Source organism: Ostreococcus lucimarinus, chromosome 1 (genome assembly GCF_000092065.1).
Source record: "Ostreococcus lucimarinus CCE9901 chromosome 1, complete sequence".
Lineage (NCBI taxonomy): Eukaryota > Viridiplantae > Chlorophyta > Mamiellophyceae > Mamiellales > Bathycoccaceae > Ostreococcus > Ostreococcus sp. 'lucimarinus'.
In genome coordinates, this window is record NC_009355.1 from 554,488 (window position 1) to 568,367 (window position 13,880).

At 59.0% G+C, this 13,880-nt stretch overlaps 7 protein-coding genes across 7 annotated transcripts; 6 read left to right on the top strand and 1 right to left on the bottom strand.

The window, feature by feature from the left end:
- Window positions 1-52: 52 nt before the first annotated feature.
- On the top strand, window positions 53-2,119 carry OSTLU_39993 (predicted protein; the record flags this gene model as incomplete). The annotated part of the gene is made up of 1 exon (XM_001415495.1): window positions 53-2,119. One exon carries the CDS (start codon window positions 53-55, stop codon window positions 2,117-2,119), a length of 2,067 nt encoding a protein of 688 aa, XP_001415532.1.
- A 98-nt stretch (window positions 2,120-2,217) lies between these two features.
- Window positions 2,218-3,438, top strand: OSTLU_12116 (predicted protein; the record flags this gene model as incomplete). The annotated part of the gene is made up of 1 exon (XM_001415496.1): window positions 2,218-3,438. The coding sequence occupies one exon, from the start codon at window positions 2,218-2,220 to the stop codon at window positions 3,436-3,438; it is 1,221 nt and encodes a 406-aa protein (XP_001415533.1).
- Window positions 3,439-3,523: 85 nt separating this feature from the next.
- OSTLU_92142 (predicted protein) lies at window positions 3,524-4,015 on the top strand (the record flags this gene model as incomplete). The annotated part of the gene is made up of 1 exon (XM_001415497.1): window positions 3,524-4,015. One exon carries the CDS (start codon window positions 3,524-3,526, stop codon window positions 4,013-4,015), a length of 492 nt encoding a protein of 163 aa, XP_001415534.1.
- Window positions 4,016-4,238: 223 nt separating this feature from the next.
- On the top strand, window positions 4,239-5,100 carry OSTLU_28941 (predicted protein; the record flags this gene model as incomplete). The annotated part of the gene is made up of 2 exons (XM_001415498.1): window positions 4,239-4,385; window positions 4,450-5,100. The coding sequence occupies 2 exons, from the start codon at window positions 4,239-4,241 to the stop codon at window positions 5,098-5,100; spliced, it is 798 nt and encodes a 265-aa protein (XP_001415535.1).
- A 102-nt stretch (window positions 5,101-5,202) lies between these two features.
- Window positions 5,203-8,154, bottom strand: OSTLU_13795 (predicted protein; the record flags this gene model as incomplete). The annotated part of the gene is made up of 1 exon (XM_001415825.1): window positions 5,203-8,154. One exon carries the CDS (start codon window positions 8,152-8,154, stop codon window positions 5,203-5,205), a length of 2,952 nt encoding a protein of 983 aa, XP_001415862.1.
- A 1,201-nt stretch (window positions 8,155-9,355) lies between these two features.
- On the top strand, window positions 9,356-10,470 carry OSTLU_13796 (predicted protein; the record flags this gene model as incomplete). Its single annotated transcript, XM_001415499.1, has 2 exons — window positions 9,356-10,204; window positions 10,309-10,470. The coding sequence occupies 2 exons, from the start codon at window positions 9,356-9,358 to the stop codon at window positions 10,468-10,470; spliced, it is 1,011 nt and encodes a 336-aa protein (XP_001415536.1).
- A 199-nt stretch (window positions 10,471-10,669) lies between these two features.
- OSTLU_39745 (predicted protein) lies at window positions 10,670-13,858 on the top strand (the record flags this gene model as incomplete). Its single annotated transcript, XM_001415500.1, has 1 exon — window positions 10,670-13,858. One exon carries the CDS (start codon window positions 10,670-10,672, stop codon window positions 13,856-13,858), a length of 3,189 nt encoding a protein of 1,062 aa, XP_001415537.1.
- Window positions 13,859-13,880: the final 22 nt, after the last annotated feature.

Here is a 13,880-nt window from a genome sequence, read left to right on the forward strand (position 1 = left end):
CGAAGACGAGGATTCGGTCATAGCGTTGCCGGGAACGAGCGAAGATGAAGTTATGGAAGACACGACTTTTGGATGCGATGTGAGTTTGACGCCAAAGAACGACGTGACGACTTGCGCTGAGGAGGCAAAAGTAGGAACGAGGGGCAAAGCCGGACTGAGCAATCTCGGGAATACGTGCTTTATGAATAGCGCATTGCAGTGTCTCAGTCACTCTTCGCTTTTGACGGATTACTTTCTGTCCGATAAATACGAAGTGGACATTAATACGGACAATCCCATCGGTATGGGCGGGGAGCTGGCGAAGGAGTACGCGAATTTGATAGGCGCACTTTGGCGGGACGGCGCGCTCACGGTCACGCCGCGCAAGTTCAAGTCTTCCTTGGCTCGTTTCGCGCCTCAGTTCAGTGGATATATGCAACAAGATGCACAAGAGCTGTTGGCGTTTTTACTAGATGGCTTGCACGAAGATTTAAATCGCGTCAAGAACAAACCGTACGCCACAGAGCGAGACGCGGAGGGAAGAAGCGACGAGGACGTTGCAAACGAATCTTGGGAAGCACACACGGCTCGCAACAATTCTTGCATCGTCGATACTTTTCAGGGTCAGTATCGATCGAAGTTGGTTTGCCCGTCATGCAGCAACAAATCGGTCAAGTTCGATCCGTTCATGTACCTTTCCATTCCGGTCCCGTCGGCTCGTGAGCGCATGATTAAAGTCACACTCGTATCGTACGGCGACGAACTTTCTGCAATCACGTACGGTTTGAAACTGCCTAAGAATGGTGAGATTGCCATGTTACTTAGTGCTCTATGCGAAGCCGCTGATATCGATACGATGGACGAACGTGTGGTACTTTGCGAAGTGTACAATCATCGAATGGAAAAGACTCTTTCGAACATGTCCTACTCACTCACAGACATCAGAGAACGCGACGTGATATACGCGCACCGCTTACCGGCGATAAAAGACAACGACAACGTGGAAACAGTCGACACCGTTCTTGTGCACAGAAAAGAGTTGAATCAAAACAAGACGCCGTATTCGCACGTTAGCTCCGTGGCGGCGACGACGATGGTCCGATTTGGCTTTCCGTGGATCGTTCCAGTGAGCGTGCCAAAAGGCACGAAGGCTGGTCCCGACCACGCGAGATTCGTAGAGAAGGAGGTGGAAAAGTTTAGCGCAAAGTTTGCACACACAAATTCGATGGAGAAATCGTGTTCGCCTACCACGAGCGGCGATACAGAAGGAAGTGCGTCTCGACGCGCCGTCGCAGAAAAGGACTCTCGACTCTTCAAAATGAAGTACACGAATAAGAGCGCCTCGGCATCGTTCCACGAGTATGGTTCAACGACCGCATCGACGTCGGACTCGCACGAAATGCAGTACACCATCGCCTCCTCCATGCATTGCGTTGCGATAGACTGGTCTTCGAAGGCTCTGAGCCAGTTCTTTGACGAAGAATTGTTGGAGCGTGAAATCGAGGAGCACCCAAGCGTGACGGAGAACGCGATTGAGAACAGCGGGACTCAAGGCACACCACTAGCGTCGTGCATCGAGTCTTTCATTCAAGAAGAGCCGCTCGGTAAGGATGACATGTGGTATTGCAAGCAGTGCAAGGACCACGTCCAGGCGATGAAAAAGCTCGATTTGTGGCGCATGCCGCCGATTCTCGTCATGCACCTCAAGCGTTTCAGCTACAGTCGAACGTGGCGAGATAAGATCGATACGTTGATTGATTTTCCACTCAACACGCTTGACATGACGCCTTACGTACTCCCGAACGCTTCCAGTGGGCCGGCGCCGATTTATGACTTGTACGCGGTGGTGAACCACTTTGGCGGCATGGGCGGCGGTCATTACACCGCGTACACGAGACACGCCGAGGAGGGCACGTGGCACTTGTACGACGATAGTCGTTGTACCGCAGTAGACGTCGGTGCGGCGCTGAACAACAGCGCGGCTTACGTCTTGTTCTACAAGCGCCGCGACGTCCCGATGCGCCAAGCCATGTCTCGCGCCGGCTCGCTGTGCAACATGGCCGCCATGGACAGCGTCGCGAACACGCGTACCCCATGCGACGACGACGACGACGAACCTAGAGAAATGGAACTCAACTAGAACGTAATACCTTTTGAAGCCAAAGTAATAGCTCGCCAAAGCCGCCGCCGCTCGAGCCGTCGCGCGTCGTCGTCGCGTCACTCGCGACCTCGCGCGCGATGTCCGTCGTCGTCGACGACGACGGCGACGCTCCGGCGCCATCGCCACTAAAATTTCGAATCATCGCCACGGACGGTCGCGCTCGCGCGACGTCGCTGACGCTTCCGCATCACGAATGTTTCACGCCGATGTTCATGCCCGTCGGTACGCAAGGCTCGGTGAAAGGCTTGACGAGCGCGCAGCTGGAGGCGATCGAGTGCCAGGTGATTCTCGGGAACACGTATCACTTGGGAAATCGCCCCGGGGCGGACGTGCTCGCCAAAGCCGGCGGTCTGCACGGGTTCATGAACTGGCGTCGAGCGATGCTCACCGACAGCGGCGGGTTCCAGATGGTGTCGCTGCTTGATTTAGCGGATATCACCGAGGAAGGGGTGACGTTTCAAAGCCCGACCGATGGGAAACAGATGTTACTCACGCCCGAGCGAAGTATTCACATACAGAACGATATAGGGGCGGATATCATCATGGCGTTGGACGACGTGGTGTCGAGCGTGACGGCGGACCGAGCGAGGTTCGAGGAGGCAACGCATAGAACGACGCGGTGGATAGATAGATGCATCGCGGCGCACAAGCGACCGCACGAACAGTGCTTGTTCGGCATCGTGCAGGGGGGGTTAGACTTAGATTTGAGAGATGTATCGCTGGAAGGGTTGTTGGCGCGCGGCGACGCGTTGCCGGGCATGGCGGTGGGCGGTTTAGCTGGCGGCGAGTCCAAGGAAGATTTCGTGCGCGTCGTGTCGCACTGCACGGCGAAGTTACCCGATCACAAACCAAGATACGTCATGGGCGTGGGCTATCCGTTGGATTTAGTGTTGTGCACCGCGCTCGGGGCGGACATGTACGACTGCGTGTACCCGTCGCGCACGGCGCGATTCGGCACGGCGCTCGTGCCCGAGGGCGTTCTTCGACTGAAGAGCTCCGCTCTCGAACACGACCACCGGCCTATCGACGAAACGTGCGACTGTTTGACGTGCAAAACGTACACGCGCGCGCAAATGCACGCCATCGCGACGAAGGAGCCTCGCGCGGCGCAGTTGCTCACGATTCACAACTTGCGCTATCAAATGCGTCTCTGCGCCGCGATGCACCACGCCATCGTCGAGCAACGTTTCGCCGATTTCGTTCGAGATTTCATCGAGAAGCAGTATCCCGACGACACCGCCCCACCGTGGGTGCGTCAAGCGTTGGAGTACGCCGGAATTACCCTTCGCGTCGCGTGACGCCTTGTAGCGCGCACCTTTGCCCGTCGTCAGAGCGTCGCCTTTGCTCCCGCACACGTCGCCTCGCGTCGTCGTCTCGCCACGCATGGGCGCCGCGAAATCGAAATCAGCGTCCATCGTGAACGCGTCGAAACCCGCGCGCGCGCTCCCTCGTCCCGGCGCGACGCCCATCGCGCCGTACGTCCCGCCCGACACTTTCGTCCAGGCGTCCCCGGTCGACGACGCGCGAGCCGACGACACCGCGCTGCGCGAGATGATGTCCAAGCTCGTCGTGCGCACCACCGATGTCTCCGCGGAGGACTACGGCTACGCCCCGTCGCCAGCGAGCGCGGTGAAGCGAAGGGAACCGCCGGGGACGGAGGCGCTGCTGAAGCCGCGCGACGTCGCCGAAGCGCTCGAGCGACACCGCGCGAGCGCGTTCTCAGACGCGATCGTGGAAGAGATCGCGCGAGAACGACGCGGAAAGTTAGATTCAAAAGTGCTGGGGCTGATGATGAAGCACGTGCGCGCGCACGCGTACGCGGAGGAGGAGGACGAGCGGCGGCCGGGCGGGACGCTGCGCGTCGGGAGATGGTAGCGCGTCGACGCCGTCGGAAACGGCGATGGACGCGCGAGCGATGGTGGAAGAGAAACCGTATTTCGCGTCATCGATCGATGCGTTCGTAGTACTTGTAGGTAGCATTCATAGTTGTCATCGTTCCTTCGCGCGGCGCGTCGTCGGTTGCCGCCGCCCGCCGAGGCGCTCGCGTCGCGACACACTCGCGCGCGCGATCGGTCGACGTCCACGGTCCCGCGCTGAGATGACTAAAACGGGCGTGCGCGTAGATCGCGCCGCCGGCGCCGCGCACGCCGTCGTGTGGCTCGAACGCGAGCCCGTCAACTCGATGACGTTGGAATTCTGGCGCGCGCTCGCGGACGCGCTGACAGCGCTCGAGAACGACGCTACGGTGCGCGCGACGCGCGCGCGAGGCAAAGATGGGAAGACTGACGGTGCGCGCTCGCGTCGAACAGGTGCACGGGGTGATTTTCGCCAGCGGGTTGCGACGGTCGGTGTTCACGGCTGGGAACGACATCGCGGAGCTGTACGCGCCGAAGACGACGTGGAAACGATACCGAGAATTCTGGCTCACGCAGACGACTTTTTTGTCTAGACTGTTGAGCACTAGATTGGCGACGGTGTGCGCGATTCGAGGCGCGTGCCCGGCGGGAGGATGCGTCGTGGCGCTGTGTTGCGATTATCGGTTGCAGACGACGAGCGGGTCGCTCGGGCTGAACGAAGTCGCGTTGGGTATCGCGGTGCCACAGTATTGGGCCGAGTTGTTTCTGTATCGATGTATCGATCGTGTGAAGGGAGAGAGCTTACTGCAGCGTGGGGTTTTAGTGCGACCTTTAGAGGCGCAAAGTCTTGGATTAATCGACGAAGTCGTCGGCGAAGGCGCGCTCATGTCGGCGGCGGCGAGCGCCATGGAACGCTACTTGAAGCTTCCTTCGAGCGCGCGGGCGACGACTAAGCGGACGATTCGTTCACATTTCAGCGCATCGTGGGCGGCATACGCGGAAGAGGAGGCGAAGGGAGGATGGAAGATGTTGAATGAGCCGCACATCGTCAAGGCACTCGGGGGGGTATTGATGAAATTGAGCGGTGGGAAAGCAAAGCTGTAGAAGCGCCTAATGCAATGCAAGTTTCTAATATCAAATTAAATGTACTGTAAACTGTAACCTCGTAAATCGCATACCGCAAACGCGTGATTAAATTGTGAGTGATTACTTTTTCGGGGAAGTCGCCTCATCGACGAGGTACACCAACCCGCGGAAGGGGACGCCGTCCGCGTGGTTGGAGAGGTTCACTTCGCACGTGCGGCTAGTGGAGTAGCCATCGGTACAACCCTTAGGGAGGTTCATGTAGCCCAAGGCAGAGTCGGTGATTTCGGGGTATCGCATACCGCGATCACCAGCCATACCGCAACACGGGATACCGGAGCCGGAGACCTCGTCGGCGCACTTGCTCGCCAACTTCATAAAGGTTTGCTCGACGCCCATCTTCTTCGACGAGCACGGCACGTGCACGGCGATGTGCTTCTTCACCTTGTTCCATTCGAGCTTATCGATAAGGTGGTTGGCGATGAACTCAGACGGCTCGTAAAGCGCGAAACGAAGCTCAGGGCTTTCGAGTTGCTCCTTGATCTGCGCCAAGCACGGAGACGTGTCGACAATGATCGGGTACTTGCCCCCTTCGGAAGCCTTCAAGAGCGCTTGCTCGAGATCGTAACCCTTAGCTAAAGATTGGTCCTTGAGACCACGAGAGTTGAAGATCATCCCGCAGCATTGGGAGTTGAGACCTTCGGGGTAAACAACTTCGTACTTGGCCTTATCCAAGATGCTCATCATCGCGTCGGCAACGCCGCCGTTCGCTTCTTCGCCCTTCACCGGACCCATCATGCGAGTCACGCACGACGGCAAGTAAACCACCTTGCGAGGAATACCCTTGGACGGTGCCGCGTCGGCACGCGCCGGAAGCGGCGCCGGAAGCTTGGGAGCACCAGTGGGCATGTACGGGTTCCAAACCGGAATCATGGCGCCCGAAGCCTTGTTCAACATCTTCGAGACGCCCTTCAACACACCTTCACCGAGGATACCGTGCGCCATAGAGACCGTGTTCAAGAGCGGCGGCACCACAGACGTGGCGGCACCAAAGTTGCGCGCGACCATGCCAGCCATGGACTTGGCCGATCGCGCGGTTTCCATCTCGCGGTTGCGGATGCTCTTGACGAGCTCGCCGGTGTTGATGCCAACCGGGCACTTCACTTCACACATACCATCAGCTGCGCACGTGCTGTTACCAGCGTACGCGAAGATGTCAAGGAATTCGTCCAATCGGCTCTGGTCTTCCTTCGTGCGAGTGTTCGGTTCAATCGCCTGGAGGCGAGAGATTTCGCGGTACACGGTGATGCGCTGTCGCGGCGTGAGCGAGACGTCGCGAGTCGGGCAGTTGGATTCGCAGAAGCCACACTCCATGCACATGTCGACGATGGGATCGGCGACCGGCTTGGGCTTGAGGTTCTTCTCGTGCACGTGCGGATCTCTGTTGAGGATGACACCCGGGTTCAACACGTAGTTCGGGTCGAAGAGCTCCTTCAACTCCCACATGATGTCGTACGCCTTGGTACCCCACTCCATCTCCACGAACGGCGCAACGTTACGACCGGTACCGTGCTCAGCCTTGAGGCTGCCCTGGTACTTGACGGCGACGATTTCGCACATCTCTTGCATCATCGCCGAGTACATCTTGACTTCTTCGTCGGTTCGGAAACCTTGAGAGAAAACCAAGTGCAAGTTGCCCTCCAGGGCGTGACCCATGCAAGACGCATCGTCGTATCCAAACTTTTCAAACATGGCGATCAAGTCTTTCGTCATGTTACCGAGCTTGTCGACTTCGCACGCGACGTCTTCGATGAGCACAGACGTACCGGCTTCGCGGCTGGAACCGACCATCGGGATGAGACCCTTGCGGACGTCCCAGTACACCTTGTAAACGTCTTCCTCCTTGCTGAAGGGGTACTTTTCCGTGCGCGGGTGCAAGAATCGCACACCAGCGTTGTCGATGGACTTCTCGACGGCAGAGATACCTTTGTTCAGCTCTTCATCCGTCGCACCTCGGCACTCGATGAGAAGCGCGGCGCCGTACTTGGGCGCCTCCTTAATCGTCGGCACCAAGTTCATGATCTTTTCGTGACCTTCGCACTGCGTCAGCGAGGCACGATCGAACAACTCGACGGCATCGACGTCGGTTTCCCGACGTAACACGGCCGCAGCCTTGCACGCATCCTCGACGTCTTGGAACACGATGAACGCGCTCGCCTTGTGCGGGTGGTCGACGACGGTCTTGTACGTCGCCTGGCTCACGAAACCGAGCGTACCTTCGCTGCCAATCATCAAACGCTTGATGATTTCGATCGGGTCGTCCACCGGGTGATCCACCAAGGCGTTGATGGAGTAACCAGTGGTGCACTTGATGGCGAACTTCTTCTTGATGAGCGCGGTGAGCTCCTCGTCCGCTTGCACGCGGCGCGCGAGCGCTTGCACACCCTCGACGAGCGGCTTGTGCGTGCGCATGAAAGATTCGCGGCTGGCTTGGTCGGACGTGTCGAGAACGGTACCGTCGACGAAGACGATGCGCATGTCCTTGAGCGTGTGGTAGGTGTTTTGAGACACGCCGCAGCACATGCCCGAGGAGTTGTTCGCGACGACGCCGCCAATCATGCACGAGTCGATGGACGACGGATCGGGACCCATCTTGTACTGAACGTCGTGACCACCCTTGATTTTGTGTGCTTGAAGTAATCGGTTGACTTCACCCAAAATCAATCCCGGTTCGACGGTAATTTCGCTCCCGTCCCCCTTGATTTCGTACTTTCTGAAATTCTGCCCCGTGTGCGACAGCTTGAGCAAGATGGAGTCCGACACCGCTTGACCCGAGAGCGAGGTCCCGGCGGCTCGGAAAGTCACCGGCGTTTCATTTTCTGCCGCGACGGGCAAAACCTTCTTCACCTCGGTCTCGTTGTGGATCTTCACCACCGCCTGCGGCAGGAGACGATAAAACGAGGCGTCCGTCCCGTACGCGAACGTCTTCACCGGATCGGTGTAAATGCGTTCCTCGGGAATGATGCTCTTGATGTCGTTCTGAAACTTGGTATATCTCCCATCGTTCACCCGCATGCCGTCCGCGTTCTCGTACACCTTGTTCGTCAACGGCTTCACCGGGTACACCCCCGTCTCCACCGTCCCCGCGAGCCCGTAATCGATCGATTTGACCGTCGTCGCCGCCGCCGGCGACGCCTTCGCCCGCGCCGTCTCCCGTCCCGGCGCGCGCAGCGCACCATTCACCGGCTTCGCGTCGCCTCGCACGCCTCGTCGCGCGTGCACCGACCGCTTCGCATCGCTCGTCTTCATTCGCCGCGACGTCGGCATGACGCCCCCTGTGCTTCGCGTCGTCGCGCGATCGACGCCCGTCTTCACCGTCGCCGACGTGCTCGCGCCGAGCGCTTTCGCACCGCGCGCGATGACATCGCGCACGACGTCGTGCCGTCGTCCCATCGCGGAGAACCCGTCACCACTCGCGCGCGCGCGTCGCGCGATGCCGCGCCCGTCGGCGTCGTCGCGTCGCCGTCGCGACGTCATCGCGCGCGCGATGGGTCGATCGCGGCGCGCGAACCTCGATCGCGCGGGTCGATCTCGATCGCGCGCGTTATCGGAACGGAAGGCCCCCTATCGTCGAAATCCGCGCGCGATCGCGCGTATTCTACGTGTAACGAACGGGATTAAAATCAATGCGTCATGCGCGTAATCATGCACGACGATAAAACCGCGCGGCGCGGGATCGGGCGGTCGGTCGCCGCGCGCGACTCCACGCGCGCGCGCGCGCGACGCCGCACTCTTCGCATCCGACGACTATCGACACGATGCTCGCCTCCGCTTCCACGTTCACCGGCGTCAAGGTCGTCGCGAAGGCGACCGCCAAGACGACCGTCGCCAAGCGCGCCGCGTGCGTGACGCGCGCGGGGCAATACGACGATGAATTGCTCGAGACCGCGGTGCGCGCGACGACGCGACGCGACGCGACGCGGGACGACGCGATGACGCGGTGATGCGCGCGCGACGCGCGCGGGAATCCGGCGATGCGCGCGGGAGTTGGGATGGAAAATATTTTCGCGTCGAACGCGCGCGGGCGCGGCGGTCGGGGGGGGCGCGCGCGTCGGGGGGGGGCGACGGCGCGACGGCGCGAGATCGGATAGGGTTGTTCGGGCGAGGGTGATAATCCATCAATCCATCGATCGAAACGACTCGCGTCGCGACGGAATCGATCGAACGCGGTGACTGACGAGGATGGAAACGCGATTCGCGACGCGCGCAGACCAACATGACCAAGCCGGGTAAGGGTATCCTCGCCATGGACGAGTCCAACGCCACGTGCGGTACCCGACTCGAAGGCGTCGGGGTCGAAAACACCGAAGAAAACCGCCGCCGCTACCGCGAGTTGCTCATCAGCACCAAGGGTATGGGCGAATACGTCGGCGGTGCGATTCTCTTCGAAGAAACCTTGTACCAATCTTGCAAGGATGGCACCTCGTTCGTCGACGCGCTCCGCAAGGAAGGCATGTACCCGGGTATCAAGGTTGACAAGGGCCTCCGGCCGCTCGCCAACTCCAACGGCGAGTCTTGGTGCCAAGGTCTCGACGGCCTCGCCGAACGCGCGGCTGAGTACTACAAGCAAGGCGCGCGCTTCTGCAAGTGGCGCTCCGTCGTCTCCATCCCGGCCGGTCCGTCCAAGATCGCCGTGACGGACTGCGCTTACGGCCTCGCCCGCTACGCGGCCATCTGCCAAAACGCCGGTCTCGTCCCGATCGTCGAACCGGAGATCCTCCTCGACGGTGACCACGACATCGACCGCAACTTCGAAGTCGCCTCCATGGTTTGGGCGGAGACCTTCAAGTACTTGGCCGACAACAACGTCAAGTTCGACCGCATGCTCTTGAAGCCGTCCATGGTTGCCCCGGGCGCCGACTGCACGAAGAAGTCCAACGCCAAGGAAGTCGCCGCGTACACCTTGAAGATGCTCAACTCCCGAGTCCCGCCGGAAACCGCGGGCATCATGTTCTTGTCCGGTGGCTTGTCCGAGTTGGACTCCACCATGTACTTGAACGCCATGAACCAGCAACCGAACCCGTGGCACGTGTCTTTCTCGTACGCGCGGGCTCTTCAAAACTCGGTACGTATTTTTTTTTGTGAGCGCCTCGTCACGCGTCTGAGAAGCGTCTGAGAATCGCGAGAATAACGCGTACTGACGACTGACGAACACTTATAACGCGCCAGGTTATTAAAACGTGGGCGGGCGATGATTCTCGAACCGCGGAAGCGCAAGAAATCCTTCTCCGCCGCGCTCGCGAGAACTCTGAAGCGCAACGCGGCGTCTTCGACGTGACGAAGTCGCAGACGGAAGGTTCTTCGATGTATGAGAAGGGCTACGTGTACTAAATCAGTACGCTACGCGCTTCCTCGTCGAGCCACTCGTTTCAATGAAATCTTCTTTACATGAATTACATCAACCTTCCCTCGCACGACTCAAAACCGAAACGACAACTGCGAGCTGAAAGCTGTTCAGCTCACAGTTGTCCCGCGTATCTCCACCCAGACCTCGCCACAGCGCGCCGCGTCGCGCGCGACGACCCGTCTCATGCGGTCGAACGTCGCGCTCCGAGCGTCCACGACGTCCGCGCACCGATGGTCTCGCTTTTCGTCGTCGCCGTCGTCCACGAGACGTCGCCAACATCAGCGCCAACATCACCATCTTGATGTCCAACACCGTCCTTCTCGTCCCGTTCGCGTCGCCGCCGCGCCCGCGGAGAAGCCGACGGTCGAAGAAGACACCGCGCGCGTGCTTCGCGTGCGATATCACCGCAAAGATGGCGCGTACGCGCGATGGGGCGCACACGTTTGGGGACGCGGCGCGGCGTCGCCGACGCCATGGGACGCGCCGCTTGCGGCGACGACGGATGACGCGTCGGAATGGGTGACCTTTGACGTCGAGCTCTCGGATATCTCTCGCGGTGATGGATCGGTGAGCGTGCTGATTCATAAGGGCGAGGCGCAAGACTGTCGAGTAGAGGATTTCGACGCGACGGCGGCGCCAGAGGTGTTTTTGGTGAGCGGATATTCGAGCGCGTTCGAGACGGAGCCCGATTTGACGTCGTTGCCGAAAGGAGACATAGAAAAGTATCGCGCGATCTGGGTCGCCGAGCGCGTGATCGCGGTGCCGGGGGATTTCGCGAACGATGGGGACTCGTTCACGCTCGTGAGCTCGTCCACGGCGGATTTGAAAGTCACGGGCGAAGGCGTCGTCGGCGGCGACGACGTCGTCACCGTGGTTCGTTCGGGTGAGTTACCTTCGAGCGTGTGCGCAAAGTTTCCACACATCAAAGCTGCGGGCTATCGCGCGCTCGAAGTTCCTTCGAGCGTCAACGTGCGAGACGCGTTGAAGCGCCAAATCGCCGTAGCCGCGGTGGACGCCGCGGGTAAGCCGACGGATGCCACGGGCGTGCAGTTGCAAGGCGCGATCGATGATTTATTCGCTTACGATGGACCTCTCGGAGCGGAATTTGGAGTGAACGACAAAGTCACGCTACGCGTGTGGGCGCCCACGGCCTTGAACGTCGCGTTGGCGTTGTTCGACGAACCCAGAGGAGAGGAGACGAGACGCGTCGTCGCGATGACGCGGGACGAGACGTCGGGGGTGTGGAGTGCGACCGGTGACGATTTCAAGGATAAATATTACAATTTCGAAGTCACCGTATTCAACCCGACGACTGGGAAAGTGTCGACGAACGTCGCGTCGGATCCGTACGCTCGGAGCCTCGCCGCCGACGGTCGCCGAGCGCACGTGTGCGACATTTCGCGAGACGACCTCAAACCCAAGGGATGGGAGACGTTTGAGAAGCCAAAGTTCACGCATCCCGTGGATTGTTCAATCTACGAGCTACACGTGCGAGATTTCAGCGCGTTGGATGAAACCGTGAGCGCTTCTGCGCGAGGCAAGTATTTAGCGTTCTGCGAAGAATCGAGCGTGTGCGTGTCCCATCTCAAAAAGCTCGCCGACGCCGGTCTCACGCACGTGCACCTGTTGCCGTCTTACGACTTTGGTTCCGTGCCCGAGCTCCCAGAAAATCAGCTGTCGGTAGACTTCAAAGAGTTGGCCAAATTACCACCGAATTCTCGAAAGCAACAAGAAGAAATCAGTAAAATTGCATGGTCTGATTGCTTCAACTGGGGATACGACCCCGTGCACTACGGCGTGCCCGAAGGCAGTTACGCCACCAATCCAGACGGTCCCCGGCGCATTTTCGAGTACCGCCAGATGGTGCATGCGCTCGCCTCGAACGGATTACGCGTCATATGTGATGTGGTGTATAATCACACCTTGTCGTCCGGACCGAGTGACGTCAACAGCGTCTTGGATAAAATTGTCCCGGGGTACTACCATCGACGCAACTTTGACGGATTCATCGAGGCGAGCACGTGTTGCAACAACACGGCCAGCGAGCATTACATGATGGATCGTCTCATTGTGGACGATCTCGTGCACTGGGCGAAAGATTATAAGGTTGATGGATTCCGATTTGATTTAATGGGGCACTTGATGCTGTCCACGATGCTTCGAGCGAAGGACGCGCTCCAATCGTTGACGCTCGAGAAGGATGGTGTCGATGGTAAATCACTGTACCTGTACGGAGAAGGATGGGATTACGCCGAGGTGGAAAAAGGTCGCGTCGGCAAGAATGCATCGCAGCTAAATTTGGCTCACACTGGTATCGGAAGCTTTAACGACCGCGTCCGCGAGGGTTGCATCGGAGGCAGTCCCTTTGGCGATCCTCGCATGCAAGGTTTCCTCACGGGCTTGTACTACACCCCCAACGGCGCCGTCGATCAAGGAGACCAAGACTCCCAACGCTATAGAATGATGGAGGACGGCGAGAAGATAATCGCCGCGCTCGCTGGAAACGTCCGTGATTTTGTCTTTGTCAATCGCCACGGCGTCGAGGTTCCGTCGAGTTCGGCGGCTTGGCCAGACTCAAACGTTGCCTACGCGGGCGAACCGGAAGAAACGGTGAACTACGTCAGCGCGCACGATAACGAAACCCTATTCGATTGCATCATGTTAAGAGCGGCGGCGTCTGTGTCTCTGGAACAAAGGTGCCGAATCAATCATTTAGCGACGGCGATTGTGGCGTTGTCGCAAGGCGTGCCATTCTTCCACGCGGGCGACGAAATCTTACGGAGTAAATCTTTAGACCGAGACTCGTACTCCAGCGGTGACTGGTTCAATAGGCTGGACTACTCTGGGGACACGCACAACTTCGGCGTCGGGTTGCCCGGGGAGCAAAAGAACGGCGATAGATACGACTTCATCACGCCCATGCTCGCCGATACGTCGATGCGCCCCTCGAAAGAGTTCATCGAAGAGGCGACGAGAAACTTTTGCGAACTTCTGAGCATCCGTCAATCGACGCCACTGTTGCGTCTTCAAACCACGCGAGACATTCAGCGTCGCATGAAGTTTTATAACCGCGGACCGGCGCAAACGCCTGGGCTCATCATCGCTAGTATCAACGACGGCGACGCGTCCACGCCTGGGTTACCATCGCTCGACGCGAACTACAAGCGCGTCGTGCTCGCGTTCAACGCCACTCCGAACGAAATTTCACATCACGAGGCTGGGCTTAAAGTTGATTTCGCTGGCGTCGATCTCGAATTACATCCGCTCGTCGGCGGCGTCACCGCGGACGCCGTCGCGATGAGGAGCGTCTTCATCGAAGGCGTTCCCACGATTCCTCCGTACACGTGGACCGTGTTCGTACAGCATAGATAATATTAGCGTTATAGCTGCGGTA